The 16,598-nt window shown below is 36.0% G+C and overlaps 1 protein-coding gene across 2 annotated transcripts; it reads left to right on the top strand.

Moving 5' to 3' along the window:
• Positions 1-763: 763 nt before the first annotated feature.
• On the top strand, positions 764-15,764 carry ca6 (carbonic anhydrase 6). Of its 2 annotated transcripts, XM_087307121.1 has the most exons (10): positions 764-912; positions 3,639-3,815; positions 4,035-4,183; positions 6,079-6,174; positions 7,041-7,107; positions 7,216-7,373; positions 11,756-11,882; positions 12,002-12,085; positions 14,739-14,762; positions 14,902-15,764. In XM_087307121.1, exons 1-10 carry the CDS (start codon positions 825-827, stop codon positions 15,546-15,548), a joined length of 1,617 nt encoding a protein of 538 aa, XP_087163247.1. In that variant the 5' UTR covers positions 764-824; the 3' UTR covers positions 15,549-15,764. The 2 variants fall into 2 exon arrangements, with proteins under 2 accessions (XP_087163247.1, XP_087163248.1); XM_087307122.1 differs by lacking the exon at positions 14,739-14,762.
• The last annotated feature ends 834 nt before the right edge of the window (positions 15,765-16,598 follow it).

The following is a 16,598-nucleotide window of genomic DNA, read 5'->3' as shown; positions in this document are numbered from 1 at the left end:
ATACACTCCTCACAAATATATCTTTTAAATTCATATTTTAATAGAAAGCTATACAATAATATATTTGTTCATATACATTATTAATCAGTACTGAAGCCAAATCTGGAGCTTATCTAACAAAATAACTTACAATAAAACTAGTACACCCAAAATATGTTATAGACAAACATTAAATACAAATTTTAAAACGAGAAAAAATCAAGAGAAGCAAAGAAATTGAACAATTTAGTCGAAATTATTTTGTTTGCATTATTTAGCTTTTTTTATTCTGCTTTTTTCAATTTCTAAACCTATTTTGTGACCAAAATATTATTTTAATAATTATATCTGTTTTGTTTAAATGCACCAATATATATTGCCTATATTCACTGAGAAATGGATCAAAGTATTCATTTTCAAAATGGGGTTTACTCAATTATGCTGAGCACTGTATAGGTTACTTTTTTGGTTTTACTACATTGCATTAACTAAGTCTGCAAATTCCTTAAATGTAAATTATGTATGAATCAATAAATATTTGAGTATTTACCACTTGAGTACACCCTTTAGAGATATATTTTATTAAAGGTTACTGAGAACCCCTTAACTCAACCCAACAAAACCAGAAAGACCTGTTGTTGATGCATGAGCACGACAGCCTCCTCAAACATTTATTTGCCAGCACTCCAAACTTCACTAAAATGACCGTGTTGCTACACGCCTTTGGTATTCTGGGTGTACACTGTTGCAATCAATGTTACCCTCAGTACCGCTTTATTTTGCCATGAACGAGAGAACAGCATGAGAAACAGTTCAGAGCACAGGCAGCATCACAATCACAGAGCATGGAGCAGCTGACTCTAGTCCTGCTATTCGTCACTTCGCTGAATTTCGCATCGGCTGGAGTAGATGGAGATTATTGGACATATTCAGGCAAGTGTTTCCTTTTTCTCCTTTATTTCTTCCGATAAAAAAAATATAGGCCTATATTTACAACATCTACGGCCGGGCTCCGCAGCGCACATGATAATTTGTGAGGTAATGTAGAATAATGATGGCTATTACGTTTATAACTGTTTGCCGAGGTCTATAAACACTTACATTAAACACTCTACTACTGGTCTTACAGTGGCCGTTGTACAAACCTTTGTTAGTTTAATGTAAACGGCTTGCGTTGTTCTACTAGAAGTTATACAATTATTTATACAAAAATAACTAAAAAGATTTAATGAAAAAAAGAAACTGTGAAAAGCAAAAGACAGTTTTATCCGGTCAACAAATATATGAACAAGTCAATAATGCACAGCTCAGTTTTCTATTCATTGTATTAATTTGACGAAAATCAACTGTTTTTAATTATTAATTAATGTATTAATGCGCTGAGGTGTAGAGAGTTTCAAAAATCGATCAACTATAGGCAGTGTTCCTTTTGTGATATGAAGATATAAAATAAAGTGATGCATAATGTGCTTTTTGAATTTTCATTATGATTAACCTATTTGTAAATTGACCATATAATGATTATGCTTATCTCACTCGACATTCTTGTCTGTGTTCAAAATCACCCTCATACCCTCACTAATCTATTCCTACAACAGTCGACTAGCATGTTTTTTTGTGCTACAAGGCTGTTGTATTTGAATCTCCAGCAGCAAACAAAAGAAAGTCCTTCTGTTCCCACATGGTTCTTGTTTGGTTATTTTTAGGAACCAAATAAGAACAACCTTCTCTGCAGTGTGTGCTTGTGACCAAAAACATCGAGATCATTTCAGGGGAGATTTTTCTGTTAACTTACAGACAGCGTTCTATTTTCATTATGAAAACCAAAAGATAACACTGTGAGAACATTATGTCTTATCAAAAATAAAGGTAAAGAATCTGTCATGGGGGCCGTTGTACCTAAAGGGCCCATATTGGCACCTTTGGTCAATTTAAGTGAACTCAAGTTGAGCTTTATTTTAATTCGTCTACATGTGTGAACACAAAGTGGAACAAAATGTCATGGCTCACAGGACCACATGTGCTCCATAAATAAACGCTAACATAAATATGAAGACTACTGGACATAAAAGCCACTTTAAAAAATAGCCCAATATATTTAAATACCATGCAAATTTAAACTTTGATTTTTTATGCAATTTTTACAAATCTTTATAATGCATATTAGTACATATTAGCAAAATAAAACTTAATAATGTCTACCTTATGATCATAAAAGTTGGTGCAAATTAAGGTGTGAGTGTATATATACCTTTGAATAAGGGTACCACCAAGTGAGAACTTTTGTATCTTTATTTCTGTATGTAAGTGTGGGTGGAAACACAAAACTAATGTTCCCAGAACAATCTGGCAACCAAGCATTGTTAGCTGGGTCATTAGTGCTGGCTGATAAATTATTTTCTTTGAAAATTCCTTGCAGTTCCTTGGAACCTACCATGCATAAACCCTATTAAACAATTTAATAATCAGTTACTAAAATCTATACTTGCATAATATTATGCTGTATTTTTTGGACAATGGGTTGCACGGTGGAAGAAGGTTGCTGGTTAGAGTCTCGGCTGCGTAAGGTGGTATTTTTATGTGGAGTTGTTATGATCTCCATGTGTCTGTGTGGGTTCCTCTGACAATCCAAAGACATGCAGTGCAGAAGAACTGGATACATTATGTTGTCTGTAGAGTGTCTGTTTTCACTGGGGGTTCACAAGATATTGTACTCTTAGTACTGAGCTGTGGAAAGGCATCTGCCACATAAAAAACATATGCCTAAGTAATAAACATAAGTTATTGGTGGTTCATCCCACTGTGATGACCGAGGGAGCTGAGGGAATGTGAGTGACTGTTTGGAAAATGGAAGAACGGATGTTGCTAGCACCATCTTCTGGCATGACATGGAATTCATTGTATTGTTTTTATTATTTAGTCTAGCGTACCAAAATGTAAACCCTTGCAGACCTCCTCTAATCTAAAACCTTTATAACACTGCTTTGACTGTCAAGTAGAAAATTTGGAGCTCACTTCCAGAAGTCGGTGCTCACGTCATGAGCACTTTTCTGAAACCCAAAATGAAGCATTAACAAACATGGTGGCCATTGCATCTCTGCTAGACCACAAACAAACAAGAAAATGTTGAGATAACTGTACATGTTTCGCAGTGCATTTGGGGACTGAATGAATGACTCAATAATATCTTCTATGGTTTTAGATACCACTTTAACATTTAGGAACGTAGGAGGTCATTAAAACATAATCTTTTCGCATTTACTACTGGGTAAACATTTGCACAATTACAAGCGTGTAGCCTAACTTTTATCAATATTACTGGAATATCTAAAATCTTATTTAGTGGTGCAGGTGAGATTCAGAACCCAGAAAAATAATTTGTTATGGGTTCCCTTAATATTTTCAAGTATGTTAAAGTATCAAGTTATATTTACCGCAGAGGTTATGCACCTTCATCAATTAAAAATCTCCACTATAAAACCCCATAAGAAAATCTTGATCTTGAAGGTTCCAGGTTTTGACAATATTTCTGCACCATATATTTGAAAAGCTATACATGAACCTCCTGCCCAACATTAGCTATCATTAGTGTTTTATTGTGTACATGGGGAATTTATCGTACTCTGCTTAAATGCCTCACTTGTCTTTTTTTATAACAGGAGAGCTGGATCAGAAGCACTGGGCAGAAAAATATCATGACTGCGGTGGCCAACAACAGTCTCCCATTGACATACAGCGGCGAAAGGTGCGATATAGTCCAGGAATACAACAGCTCGAGCTGACAGGTTATGAAGACATCCGCGGTTCCTTTCTCATGAAGAACAATGGCCATTCTGGTATGAACTGTTTCATCCGAAATGGAAATTCTTTTATAATGTATGTATTAGCATGCAACACCTGCAGTCGATACTTTTGTCACCATCTTGTGTCAAAAAGTCCAAAAATATTTTTTCAAAGTTTCTATCTTTATATGTACATCTAGTGTTTCCCTTTTACTTTGCATATTAAAGTAGATTTCTGTGAATTTAGCCCAGAATTGTGTTTGTGTTTGACAGTGGAAATTCAGCTGCCAAGCACCATGAAGATTACCAAGGGGTTTCCACACCAATACACCGCCGTCCAAATGCATCTGCACTGGGGAGGCTGGGACTTGGAGGCCAGTGGATCAGAGCACACAATGGACGGCATTCGCTACATGGCAGAAGTATTTACATAATTCAATTTAGTCCAGTGCATGGATGCATGAAAGAACATTTAGACATGTCCTAGTTGTAAAAGGCATTGTTGTTTTCTTCTGTAACTGTAGGGGCTTATCTTTTTGAGTGCTGCTGGACTTATGCCTGAAATCTTAACATGTCAGATTCTATTTTAGACAGCTGCCCTCTTAAAACTAAATTTAACTGCCAGGAAGAACCAAAAAGGCAATTTCAGGGTGATGCCATAGAATAACCTTTTTTGGTTCTTCAAAAACTGTTCAGTGAAAATTTCTTCAAAGAACCATTTTTCATAGTTAAAATTTCGATAATTCAAATAAACCTTTTTTTCCACTGTAAAGAACCTTCAGGGAATAAAAAGTTTTAAATAAAGGTGCCAGAAAGAACATGAGTTCAACAAACGGTTCTTTAAAAAAGTGAGAAAAAGAAGATCTGGGTATTGAGATTTCTGAGGACCAATGGAAGGACATTCTCAGTTTAGTTCACTCTTCATCTATTTGTGCCAGACATGCCCTATTACAATGTAAAATACTTCATAGGTATAAACTTTCTAAAGTAATTCTGGACAAAAGCGATGCCTGTAACAGATGTAAGCAGTCACCGGCAGATTACATTCACATGTTTTGGTCCCGTTCAAAATGAACAAAATTCTATTTCAAGCCCTTAATACAATCATCACTTCTGACCCTCTGACTGCCATTTTTGGTCAACACAATCTCACAGCAATTCGTAACTTTTTGATTTAGTGGCTAATTCATATGAATTTGTACAATCTAATTTGTACTACTTAGTACGATTTGCTCATCACCCAATGATGGTTGGGGTTAGGGGTGGGGTTAGGTGCCACGCCTCCTTTTTCAAAATCGTACATTTTCGTACGACTGAACTTGTACAAATTCCTACTGATTAGCCACTAAACTGACAAAACGTAAACTACTTACGTTTCCTCGTGAGATCAGGCTGTTTTGGCTGTCTTCCAACCCCAACTACACAAACATCAACACGCTGCGTCATTGCCTTTACCACTTTACAGCCAGGCATGCATTTCTCCTCAAATGGAAACATGTGTCCCCTCAATCATCAGAACACTGGATTAAAGAGGTTCTACATTGCATCTATCTTGAGAAACAAATTTTTTACAGGATCACTGAACTCCTTAAACTAAACATGGAGTCCTTTACTTTCTGTTATTGGGAACCCCAACATTTCAGGACCTGCTGACTTGAATTTCCAAAGGGAGAAAAAGAGACTTTTAGTATTTCTTTACATATTCTTCCTCTATATAACCCATGTATTTATTATATCTTTTTACTTATTTGTATAAGTTTTGATTAATTAATTTTATTAATTTATATATTTTTTTCAATTGGTTTATTAATTATTTACCTGTGTCTTGATTCACCTTTGCATACTTATTGAAGGCCTCAGGAAATAGGGAGGGGTGGGAGATTGGAGGGACGGTGTTTAGAAGGGGGTAGAAAAGTTTAAGTTTGATTTAGGAATTCAACAGTTTTTATGTTTTTGCTGTTGCTATATATTTAATGTCATCATTGCTGATAGGACTTCTATTTTTCATATACATTTATAAGTTTGTATATTATCTGGAAAAAACACAAAACAGATAAAAAAGTGAGAGTTTTCAAAGTTTTTTTTTCATTTTAAAGAACCTGTTTTAAACGATACATTTCCATTGATGAAGGTTCTTCATGGAACAATCGCCCAATAAGGAACCTTTATTTTTTAAGCTGAAGTGTATGAGTTGTATTTAAGTTCCTCAAGAAGTTTGCAAAACATAAATTTAGCAATACAGCAGAGCTCTAACCTCACATTACTCAATTTGCATTGCAATTTCTAACACCTTCCTCTTTGGCTTTTTGTCTCACAGCTTCACGTTGTCCACTACAACTCTGAAAAGTACCCCAGCTTTGAAGAGGCCAAAAATAAACCTGATGGTCTTGCAGTTTTAGCCTTCTTTTTTGAGGTATGATTAGCTGTAACCATCTTTTATGAACCAAGTGCAATCATTTTGTGAATGTGTTTTGGTGCATTGCTGCCATCTAATGGTAATGAGGGAAAGTAAATAATTCTTGAATTAAAATAAATGTTTTAAAAATGCAGATGATTTTCTGCTTGAATCCTCTTGACTCTGAAATCTGGACTTTGCTAGAACTTCTATGTTAAGCTGCACTGACACAATTTAAATTGTTGAAGTGCTATATAAATAAGCATCAATTGAATTGAATTTTAGGAGCTGTGCACCAAATGCCCATGCACTGCCTGAAGCTCAAAGCATGAGTAAAGTTAGACATATCTGTTTTTTCTGAGCTAAATGGATTTATTGATTGATCAGCCGCTATGTAGTGGCCCAATGCCTTACATTATGTTCCACAAAAGCGTGTGCAGGTCAAAAGCTCCAATTGCCTTCATGGCTGAGGTCACTGATTTAGTATCACACCCATAGGCGGTCTAATGCAATATTTAGTACAGTTGCAAATCTCTTTCCTGCAATTGCTTAAGTGATAGCAAATGTGTTGATGAAAACACCGCCTAATGTATTATGAAAATGTTTACACTTTCATAGCTGGATGAAATTTTCATAGAAATTTTGCAACAGTGCACTAGTTTAAGTAATTAATGCATTATTTGTTTTGGACATCACATTTTTAGTTCCCAGTACTATAACTAATATTATATTATATTATATTATATTATATTATATTATATTATATTATATTATATTATATTATGTTATATTATATTATATTATATTATATTATATTATATTATATTATATTATATTATATTATATTATATTATATTTGACATATATATGTATATTTTGTGTAGGATGGACATTTTGAGAACACGTACTACAGTGATTTTATTTCAAACCTGGCAAACATCAAATACGTAGGTAATCCAAATCATTTTGCATGACTCTCTACAGTAAGTAGCATTTGATACCAGGGGATTCATGGCAGTCTCATCATCACACCTCTTTTCTGTGTTTTTCTCATGACAGGTCAGTCCATGAGTATCTCCAACCTGAATGTTCTCTCCATGCTGTCAGAGAACCTTAGTCACTTCTACAGATATAAAGGCTCTCTGACCACACCGCCCTGTTTTGAGAGCGTCATGTGGACAGTGTTCGATACGCCCATCACCCTCTCGCACAACCAGGTACATAATCTGGGGTTATAATCTGCCTATTTTGTACTGTTCTCTGAAGTCAGCATTACAATATTATCAAGGTTTGAACATCAAAAAATAATCATAATGTAGTAATTATAGCCTATTTTCCTGTCCTGTTTGACACCCACACTCATTTGAACACAGTGTATATGGGCATGGCAGATTGTAGATTCTGAGGTAAATGCATACTGCTCTGATTGGCACAGTTGAACAGTTTTGCATATTCTATATTTTTTGATAGTTGGAAAGGACAGCTAAGTGCCCATCAATGTAAACTTGTATATTTTACAAACTACATCGCTCACAGATGGACACTGTTGTGTTTTTTTAACTGTGTAATGGTAACTTTAAAAACCAGTTACCATTGGTGAAGCTGTTTTGGATCTTTAGTTTGTTAACAAATCTGAGGTGAAATTAAATGAACAAAGGACCCATGTGTTACTGACTCTGTTTAACTTAATTAAATTAAAGATCCTCCACTTTTTCTTAATGTTGGGATCAGAAGAATGAAAATCCCTGGAAATCAAAGTCTCTGTAAGGCAAGGCATTTCACTCAGCGGCTATTTTTGAAATGCCTCTTGGGCAGTGTGCTCGGGTAGTCTGTCTGAATGGAGAAACATCAAATTCAAATTGATCAAAAAACTGTCAACACAATGAAATTAAACAACAACCATCTCATTAGTTTTGTTTCTAAACATTCAAATGAAATAAAATCAGCATTTTTTCAGGTTGCTCGAGCTAATGCGCATGCACACCCAAAAAGAACGAGATCACGACACCAACCTCATTTATGGCCATTCTACACATGATCATCCTCTGAAACATGATCGTCTGTTCGCTCTGCTCCTCTGAAGTAATCCACAACTTGGTCTTGATGGTGAATCTCTGCCTGAAATGACAGCGACTCTTTGTTTACAAGTTTGTGAGGGTTTGAGTAGTTGCTGTTGGTGCTTTGCGTGTTACAAGATGCACTGTACCTCACATTAGTTTCATAAAGATTACAAAACCAGAAAACTTTTGTTTTCTAGTAGGGTTAATTAAAAGTACAGATTTCAAGCTTTTTGTGAATATATTTCTTATGTCTGTGAAGCAAGTATTCGATGAGATTCCAATGCGTTTGTTGACCATGTCATCTGTCATAAAAGCATGCGTTTGATCTGAGCTTCTCCCCCAGAGAGTTGTCAGTCTATGTTGATCGATGATTGGCTCCTGTACTAGTAGGCGGGAATTCATTCACCATGTTGACCGTTACACCTTTGCCCATTCAAAACAATATGATTGACATGTCTTTTATATGTTTTTTATAGTCTTTAAAAGTCTGTTTTTCCACAACGTGGGACAGGACAGCATCTCCTTGTCTTCAGAGCATCTTTATCTTTTGGTTTTTTGCATCGATCTGCATTTGCTTCTCTGGTTTATCCTTAATCTTCTTTTGTGAAGGCGAAGTTAAACCACAATGAAACCACATAAAAAAGTAGTTATTTTGCTATTGCAGTGTGAATTGGTGGGGGAAGCTAAAAGGCAGTAATGAATAAGTGGGTGTTGATCTACTTTGGAGGCACAGTTTAGTTAATGCTATGTAAAGAAGACTTTTTTAGCTACTGCAATGTGAATTGATGGGCCAGGGTAAACAGCTAGTGATGTATAAGTGGGTGTTGATTTTCTTCTGTGGAGGTGGAGTTTCACTGCAATATTACCTAAAGAAGTTTGCAGTGTGAATCAGTGGGTAGGGCTAAACAGGCAGTGAGGCATTATTGGGCAATATATCTGAAAAAAAAATGAAAATGGCGTTTTTGTCTATAAATGCTCCATGTTACAATGATATTTACTTTTTTACATACAATATACATTAAATGCTGATTTATACTATTGCATCAAGAGCACGACTATGCACCAGCGCAGCCGCCGATGCTGATGCGCACCTCTCAATAAATGTAACTACACTTCGCAACAACGCGTAGAGCAAGCACTGTGACTGGTCGGCTTGGTAGTGGTGACAAGCATGGGTTGTTCTGAGAGCTGCAAGCTTTTGTGTTTCCCTTATGATTAAAGTTGTTGCACGGCCGCTGGTTCCTGCCTCTGAATGAATGAGTTTGGGTTACATGTAGCTTTCAGAAAAACAAACCAACCGCTTAGAAACACAGAGGAACAAAAAAACCTACTGCCAGCTAGTGCTTCGGAAGTGTTATGGCAGAACAACACAAACAGTACGCAGAAGTATAAATGCACGACTACACGCAAGGCAGGGTCTCGCTGATCACTCGATGCAGAAGTATAAACCAGGCTTAAAGTGACAGGGAATGCTTTCATTCATGTGCTGTGCATGTGCACAGATGTAAGATGCTTGAATCAGCATTTTATTCACTTGGCATTTATTTACCGCCCTTCTCTTTGAAACTATTTAGCAAAATGTTGCCACTGTCATGTGTTTTTTGATGCTGAATCAATAGCTCTCAGTAAAAATTTTGTGTCCTTTGAAGAGAGGCAATATAGAGCATGTACAAACTGACATTTATCTTTAATAAAGCTGTCAAAACGAAGAGCAATCAAAACACCTGCTTTACAATATCGACCACCATATTAGCGGAATTCGTCACATGACTGTGTCACATGACTCAAATGCATTATTGATTTTGAAAGCCTCCATTTTCAATGTCCACACTGCAACATGAAACAGCTTTTTAAAATGTATCCACTTTAAACAGCGTTTTTAAAAAGATACGTTTGTGTTTCGTAAAACAGCAGTCTCAGTGTGGACCAAGCGGCAACCTCCCGCTCTCATTCAGGAAGCCAATACAGAAGTAACTAAACTGCAATTCATCCGAAATTCCGCTAGTCCTGGCCGCTCCTGGCTCCAAAACAGAGCAAATTTCAATTGAGCCCACTGTTAGAATGGCCAACTTTACAGCAGAAAAAAAGGTGTTTACAGCCTGGTACAAAAAAAGATTTTGGTTAATACAGCTAATATTACCCTTCATGACAACTGTGAGGGGGGTGAATTTTTTTATAACTCATCCGTTTCCTTTATATTAAGTTATATTAAGTTTGCATAATTAAGGGAGTGGCCACTTGAGTGACAGCTAGGTCTCGTTAGTCGCTGTCACGTCACCTCAGCTGAATCCTGCAGATTAGCCACTGAACTCTGCATATTTATCGTATTTCTGTGTTGTTTTATGTGGCTTTACACAGTCAACTGCCTTTTGGACTTGTTTCCTACATTTATTAGATGGCATGGCATGCTGAGTGTACTTAATTGTGCTCACAAACAATTCACGTGGCCTCCGTTTCCCATGTGAGTAAAGTTATATACTTATATACCATCTCTGTACATGTATATGTCTTATTTAAGATCATTTATGGTTTATATTTATATTTAGAGCTGTAATGCACTCCAGAATCTGACGGATTGATTAGCTGTAGGCTCTAGAACAGTCATCTAAAGCATTGTCATAACACAGACTATATCTGAAGTGTTTGGAAGTAATTCGCGTTTTCCTCCTGTTTAAAAACGTCATAAGAACAATGTTTAGTGGCTCAATGTATTACAGCAGTGTTTTTAAAAGTCTAAACACTTTATTGATATAGTATACAACCAAGCACAAGTGGTCAGAATACAAACGAGTCACAGGTGATAAAGTATTAAGCATTTCTCCCAAAGTAAAGTGTGTCTGAACCAGGTCCAAGCTAAATGCCAGCAGGTGTCTGTAGCTCCGCTCACTTTCCGCCTCTTTGCCCTTGTTTGGTATCCCGCCGTGGGTGCGATGACGCACGTACAAAATGGCAACGGTTGGCCGCGCCTACTTGTGGCTTCTTTTGCGCTCTTTAGAAACCTATGGGTGACGTCACGGATACTACGTCCATATATTTTACAGTCCATGGTGTGGACAGAAGACCAAAACATAGTGAAAAATATGCGTCTTTGAATGAAATATATTAGTGTGGACATGGCCTTAACTACTGTGGTTTGAATTGGTGGGTGGATCCTAACGGCCGCGATTAAAAAGTGTGTGTTAATCTATTTTGGAGGCGGAGTTTAGTCAATGTTATGTATAATGTAGATAACACTTTATTTACTGTAGCTACTGCAGTGCGAATTAATGGGCGGAGTTAAACAGGCAGTGTTGTATAAGTGGGCGTTGATCTTTTTTTGTGGAGGCGGAGTTTAGCCACAACCATTCCACAGCCTGTGATTTTGGCTTCAATACAGTTTTTACACCAACAATAAAGTTCACTTTTGTGTTGAATCTCACAGGCTGCTTTTAATAGGACAATGACCCTTTATATGTTGAATTTAGATTTTTCAGTTCATGACCCCTTTCAATCTTTTTTGTTGTTGTTGTTCCCTTAACTTTTAATGTGGTTGCCTTTAGATCAGGAAATTGGAGAGCACATTAATGGACCATGACAATAAGACCCTGTGGAACGACTACCGCATGGCCCAACCTCTGAATGAAAGAGTGGTGGAGTCTACTTTCCTCCCACGTCTCAGCAAAGGAGGTTAGGGCAGAGATTCATCTTTTCTAGCAGCTAACAAAAAAAAAAGAAAAAGAAAAAAAAAGCGCTCTTTGTTAGACCTGCAGTGCCTGAGCATGTTCCCACTCTCTGGTTTCTTGCAGGAATGTGCCGTCAAGAGGAGATTGAAGCTAAGCTTAAAAGGATCGAGAGCCTTATTTTGTCCCTGGACAAAAAAGCGGTTCAAGGTATAACTTTTAATGAAAATGTCAAGATTAAAGGGTTCTTAAAGGGATAGAGCACTTTAAAATAAGAATTTAGAATCTCTTTTGTAACACGAATAACTGATTTCTTCTGTGAAAGAAGAATAGTTATTTGTCATAATACAAGCCGTTCCTTTCCATACAAGGAAAAATGAATGGTGACCAAAGCTGTCAAGCTAGATTTTTAGGAAGTAAAAGCTCCTTTCAGACATGCAGTAGGGTAATTTTACCATTATTTATATTCTATTATAGTATTTATTGATTTTTTGAAAGTTTTTTTTATATTTTCATGTTTTTAAATTATTTCTAAAGTGTAAATAGAACTGTAAATACTCTTACTTATCAATATTACAAAAACTACAAATATTTTAAATGCTATTATCATATTTATTAATACATTAATACTTTGATTACAGCTTTTTTATAATTCGCATTTTTCAAAAAAATTTCATTAAATATATATTTTTTATAAATACTACTAATTATTTCTATTAAGATTTTTTTTAATATAGTTGCTAATATGTGATAGGACAATGGAATGCGGATCCAAATGCAGGTTTATTAACAAAGTGAATAGTCATGCAAGCAACGGTCAACACATCGGCAAACACATGTATACTGGTGAATTCAGAGTCGTGGTCATACAATAGGTGAATGGTCAAAAGGCAGGCAGCAGACAATGTAAATAAACAAAACAACAAAGCAAGGGTCTAGCAAGGCAAGGTAAGGCTAGGAAGCCTGGGCCTTAATGTCACAAAACAGATAATAAGGTTCAGCAAAAATGTGTGTGTATGCGCTGTATTTAAAGTCCATGTAATCAGTCCATAACGATTCTCCGGCTGTATGTGTGAGTGTGTAATCAAAGTTAAACAGGAACCGGTGTGTACAAAGTGCATGACGGGATTTGTAGTTCTAAAGCAATCTGCAAGGATTAGATCGCTGCTGATTGTGACAGTTTCAGTTTTCAAAAAATGTTTACATTTGTAACACTTTGCAAATGCTACTATGTATTTATATTTCAGTTTCAGTTTTTCAAATAATAAAAACAAATTGTAAAAAGGTTACAATAAGGATCCACAATCTTCCACACATCACTTATTAATCTGATTTAACTTTAATTAACATTATCAAATAAATCTGTTGAATTCAGTAATGTTTCAGTAAATATTATTTAATAACTCTTAGCTAACATTAAATAACAATGAACAGTGTGTATTTTTAAAAACAAGCATAACGATATTTAATGAACAATGAATGTTTACGTAGTATAAACTATTTTTTTTTACATTTTTCAAATACTTAAAAATTAGATGATACAAATAGATTGCTCATTGAATGATGTTGACTAAAGAATCTTACTGTGTAGTGTTAACGTTAAAGTTTTTATTACTTCTATTTGCATTTAAAAATTTTATCATTTATTTCTTTTTAGGTTTTCTTTTTTTAAATAATTGATTGTTGTATATTACAAATTTATCTCATTTTAATATTTAGCACTTAGTTAGGCAACATTTTTCATCTTCATTTTCATTCATGTTTTCATGACATGTTTATTTTATCAACAGCCATGGTCTTTTGGTCAGAGAGTTGGACCTGTAAGCCAAAGGTTGCAGGTTTCAGGTCCATTAGGAATTGTACAACCCAGGCTCATTCTGAAAATGTACCCCTATATATATTTCTGGAGAGAGCAAAATACATTCCAGGAGCTATATATATTTTTTTTACAGTTTTTGTTTTCGTGATTCCACCAAAGGCCTCTGTGTATGTTTTCTCAGATCTCAAAATTCTCTTGCGAGTGCCATTCGCCCCTGCTGTTCTCACATTATGCACCAGAGGCCGCTGTTGACTAACTGGCTGACTGACTAACCAGCTGAGCAATTCCCTCAGCATCCCCCTTCCCTAAACCTAAACAATCGTGTTTTAAACAGCACCGATCAATCCGTCCACCCACTTCCCTTAACCCAACTGCAGTGTTTTGAAAAGCTATCCAGAAAAAGAAAAGCTGCCAGATTTTCACGTTTTCAGATTACCACATTCTCACCCATTTTTACTTGTTTATTTAATTTTTTTTGGCTTTTGCTTTTGTCTTACCCACTTTTTGGAACCGTTCTTCACTGCAATTGAACACCGTTGTTGCAGTCAACTCCACTTTGCATCTCAAGTCCGGCGACGTATGTGTCGAGCTACCAGACAAACTGGTAACAGCGGCAAAGCTGTCCAAACAAAGGTGTGCGGTCAGCTGGTAAGCAAGAAAAGGATCGCCATCATAACGCTCTGTAGCGTTCGTTAAAAAAATTAAATGCAGCCATAGGTACTTCTGGCTACATAATTCGCAATCTCCAGAAAGGTATATAGGGCTACAATTTCAGAATGAGCCTATATTGGAATTGTAGGGGGGAGTAAATCCACAAAACCCCAGCTGCAACCCAGGTCATGAGTATGATCATTATGATATTTCATTTCGAAGCTTAACAGCTGTTAATCACCATCCACTTTCACTGTCTGAATGGTGTGAAATATTCATATTTGGGTGAACTGTCCCTTTAATTACAGTGCATGCAATTCTCAATATACATAATTCATCTGTCCCTGAATAAGAGTATTTTGACATTGATATATTTGGTATATCCTTTTCAAGCATCAAGGCCTTCAAGTACAGGTGGTGAGTAATTTGTGGAGTGGCTGCAACTATAGACTAATACAGTAGACATTTAACTATACCACAACACCACTGAGATTCATTTATACTGACATTATTTTACTGAGTAATGACTGTTCTAACATGATCTTTCCTTTTCAAGGCAAGCAACCTATATCTCCCCTGGTCCTCTACTTCCCGCAGAAAAATGTGGAAAGCTTCGCCTTGGTGAACTTATCACATCCCATGGAGCTCAAATCCTTCACAGCCTGCATGAATGTCCAAATTCCCCCAATTCGAGATCTGACTGTGCTTTCATACTCCACGTCCCACGACAATGAGCTCATGATCTCCTTAGGCTCTGAAGTGGGTCTCTGGATCGGAGATGAGTTTGTAAATCTGAGTTTCGATCTTCCATCAAGTGACTGGACAAACTACTGCCTTACCTGGGCATCACACAACGGAGGGGCTGAGCTGTGGGTGAACGGGGTGGTCGGAAAGGAACGCTACATTAGGACAGGGTACATCATTCCTGCTGGAGGAAGACTCATTTTGGGGAAGGACCAGGACGGGTTTTTAGGGATTTCAGTTAACGATGCTTTTGTCGGTCATATGAGTGATGTAAACATTTGGGATTATGTGTTAACTGAGGGAGAGATTGTTGAGCAGATGTTGTGTGACAATGGGAAAGTGAAGGGGAACGTCCTGAGCTGGGGAGTCACTCAGCTCAGTCTGTATGGAGGAGTTCAGCTGCAGGGCGAACAGGTTTGCCATCGGGATAATAATAATAATAGAGAAACAGAGAAATAGAAAGAACAACAGGCTTTTAAACGAATGTTAATATCATCAATAATTAGCTATATTGCTAACTTGTACTGTATGCTCTCCCAGGGGAACAACTGCAATTGTACACATAATGATTATGTGATATTCTATCTATCTGTGTTTTACCAGTGTATTTTTAGCCAGCTGAATAATGGGAATCATATCTAAAAAAAAGTATAATAAATGATATTTGCATTCTTATTTTTGTGTTTTATTGAAACAGTCCATGATGAATTATTTGGTCTCAATATATTTGAAATAAGATTGAATGTTTCATTTAAGATTTTAGACTAATTTTACACATACAGGCATGTTTATAAATTCTGAAACAATATTTCTGATATCACAAAGAGAAATATACATATACAATATATCAGTGTGTTTTGTAATATCATCACCTATAGAATTATAAGGTTCTATCTGACATTTTTCACATATTCTTATTAAATGATGACTTATTTACATTATGTGATGTTTTTTTTAAGTTTTTACAATTTAATTTAAAACACAAAAAAAGAACTCTAGCATGGCGCTACAAGTTTCTTTCTGTGAGCCAATCAGCATTTCGAATGCACGCATGAGGACCAATCATGATCAGCTTTCTTTGCTATTCTGCCGGACTGCTCCCTTGACAGCAGGAAAGACCAGAAAGATACACAAAATCAGAGTTGACTAAATAATATTGCACCACATAACATTGAGAAGAAACCTGAAACTGAAAAGACGTGTGTAAATGTGATGGCTTAAAAGCATTTGTTGACTTTGAGATGAAATGTAAAACTTAACATTGATGAAAAAGAAACAGCCGTTAAAAAAGTATATATTAAATGTGAAAATATTTTTATTGGTATATATATATGTATATTTGTATGTATATATATATATACATTCAAATTAAGTCAGAATTATTAGCCCCCCTTTGAATTTTTTTTTCTCTATTTTTAATATTTCCCAAATGATGTTTAACAGAAAAAGGAAATTTTCACAGTATGTCCGATAATATTTTTTCTTCTGGAGAAAGTCTTATTTGTTTTA

The sequence above is a fragment of the Danio rerio genome, chromosome 23 (genome assembly GCF_052040795.2).
Source record: "Danio rerio strain M-AB ecotype USA chromosome 23, GRCz13ab, whole genome shotgun sequence".
NCBI classification, from domain to species: domain Eukaryota; kingdom Metazoa; phylum Chordata; class Actinopteri; order Cypriniformes; family Danionidae; genus Danio; species Danio rerio.
This window is presented reverse-complemented; position numbering and strand designations above follow the sequence as displayed.

Excerpts from the sequence above, each read along its gene's own strand:
- ca6 (XM_087307121.1), top strand. The coding sequence starts at position 825 with ATGGAGCAGCTGACTCTAGTCCTGCTATTCGTCACTTCGCTGAATTTC. Across the intron at positions 7,108-7,215 it reads GGCAAACATCAAATACGTAG|GTCAGTCCATGAGTATCTCC; the intron begins GTAATCCAAATC and ends TTCTCATGACAG. Across the intron at positions 11,883-12,001 it reads CCCACGTCTCAGCAAAGGAG|GAATGTGCCGTCAAGAGGAG; the intron begins GTTAGGGCAGAG and ends GGTTTCTTGCAG.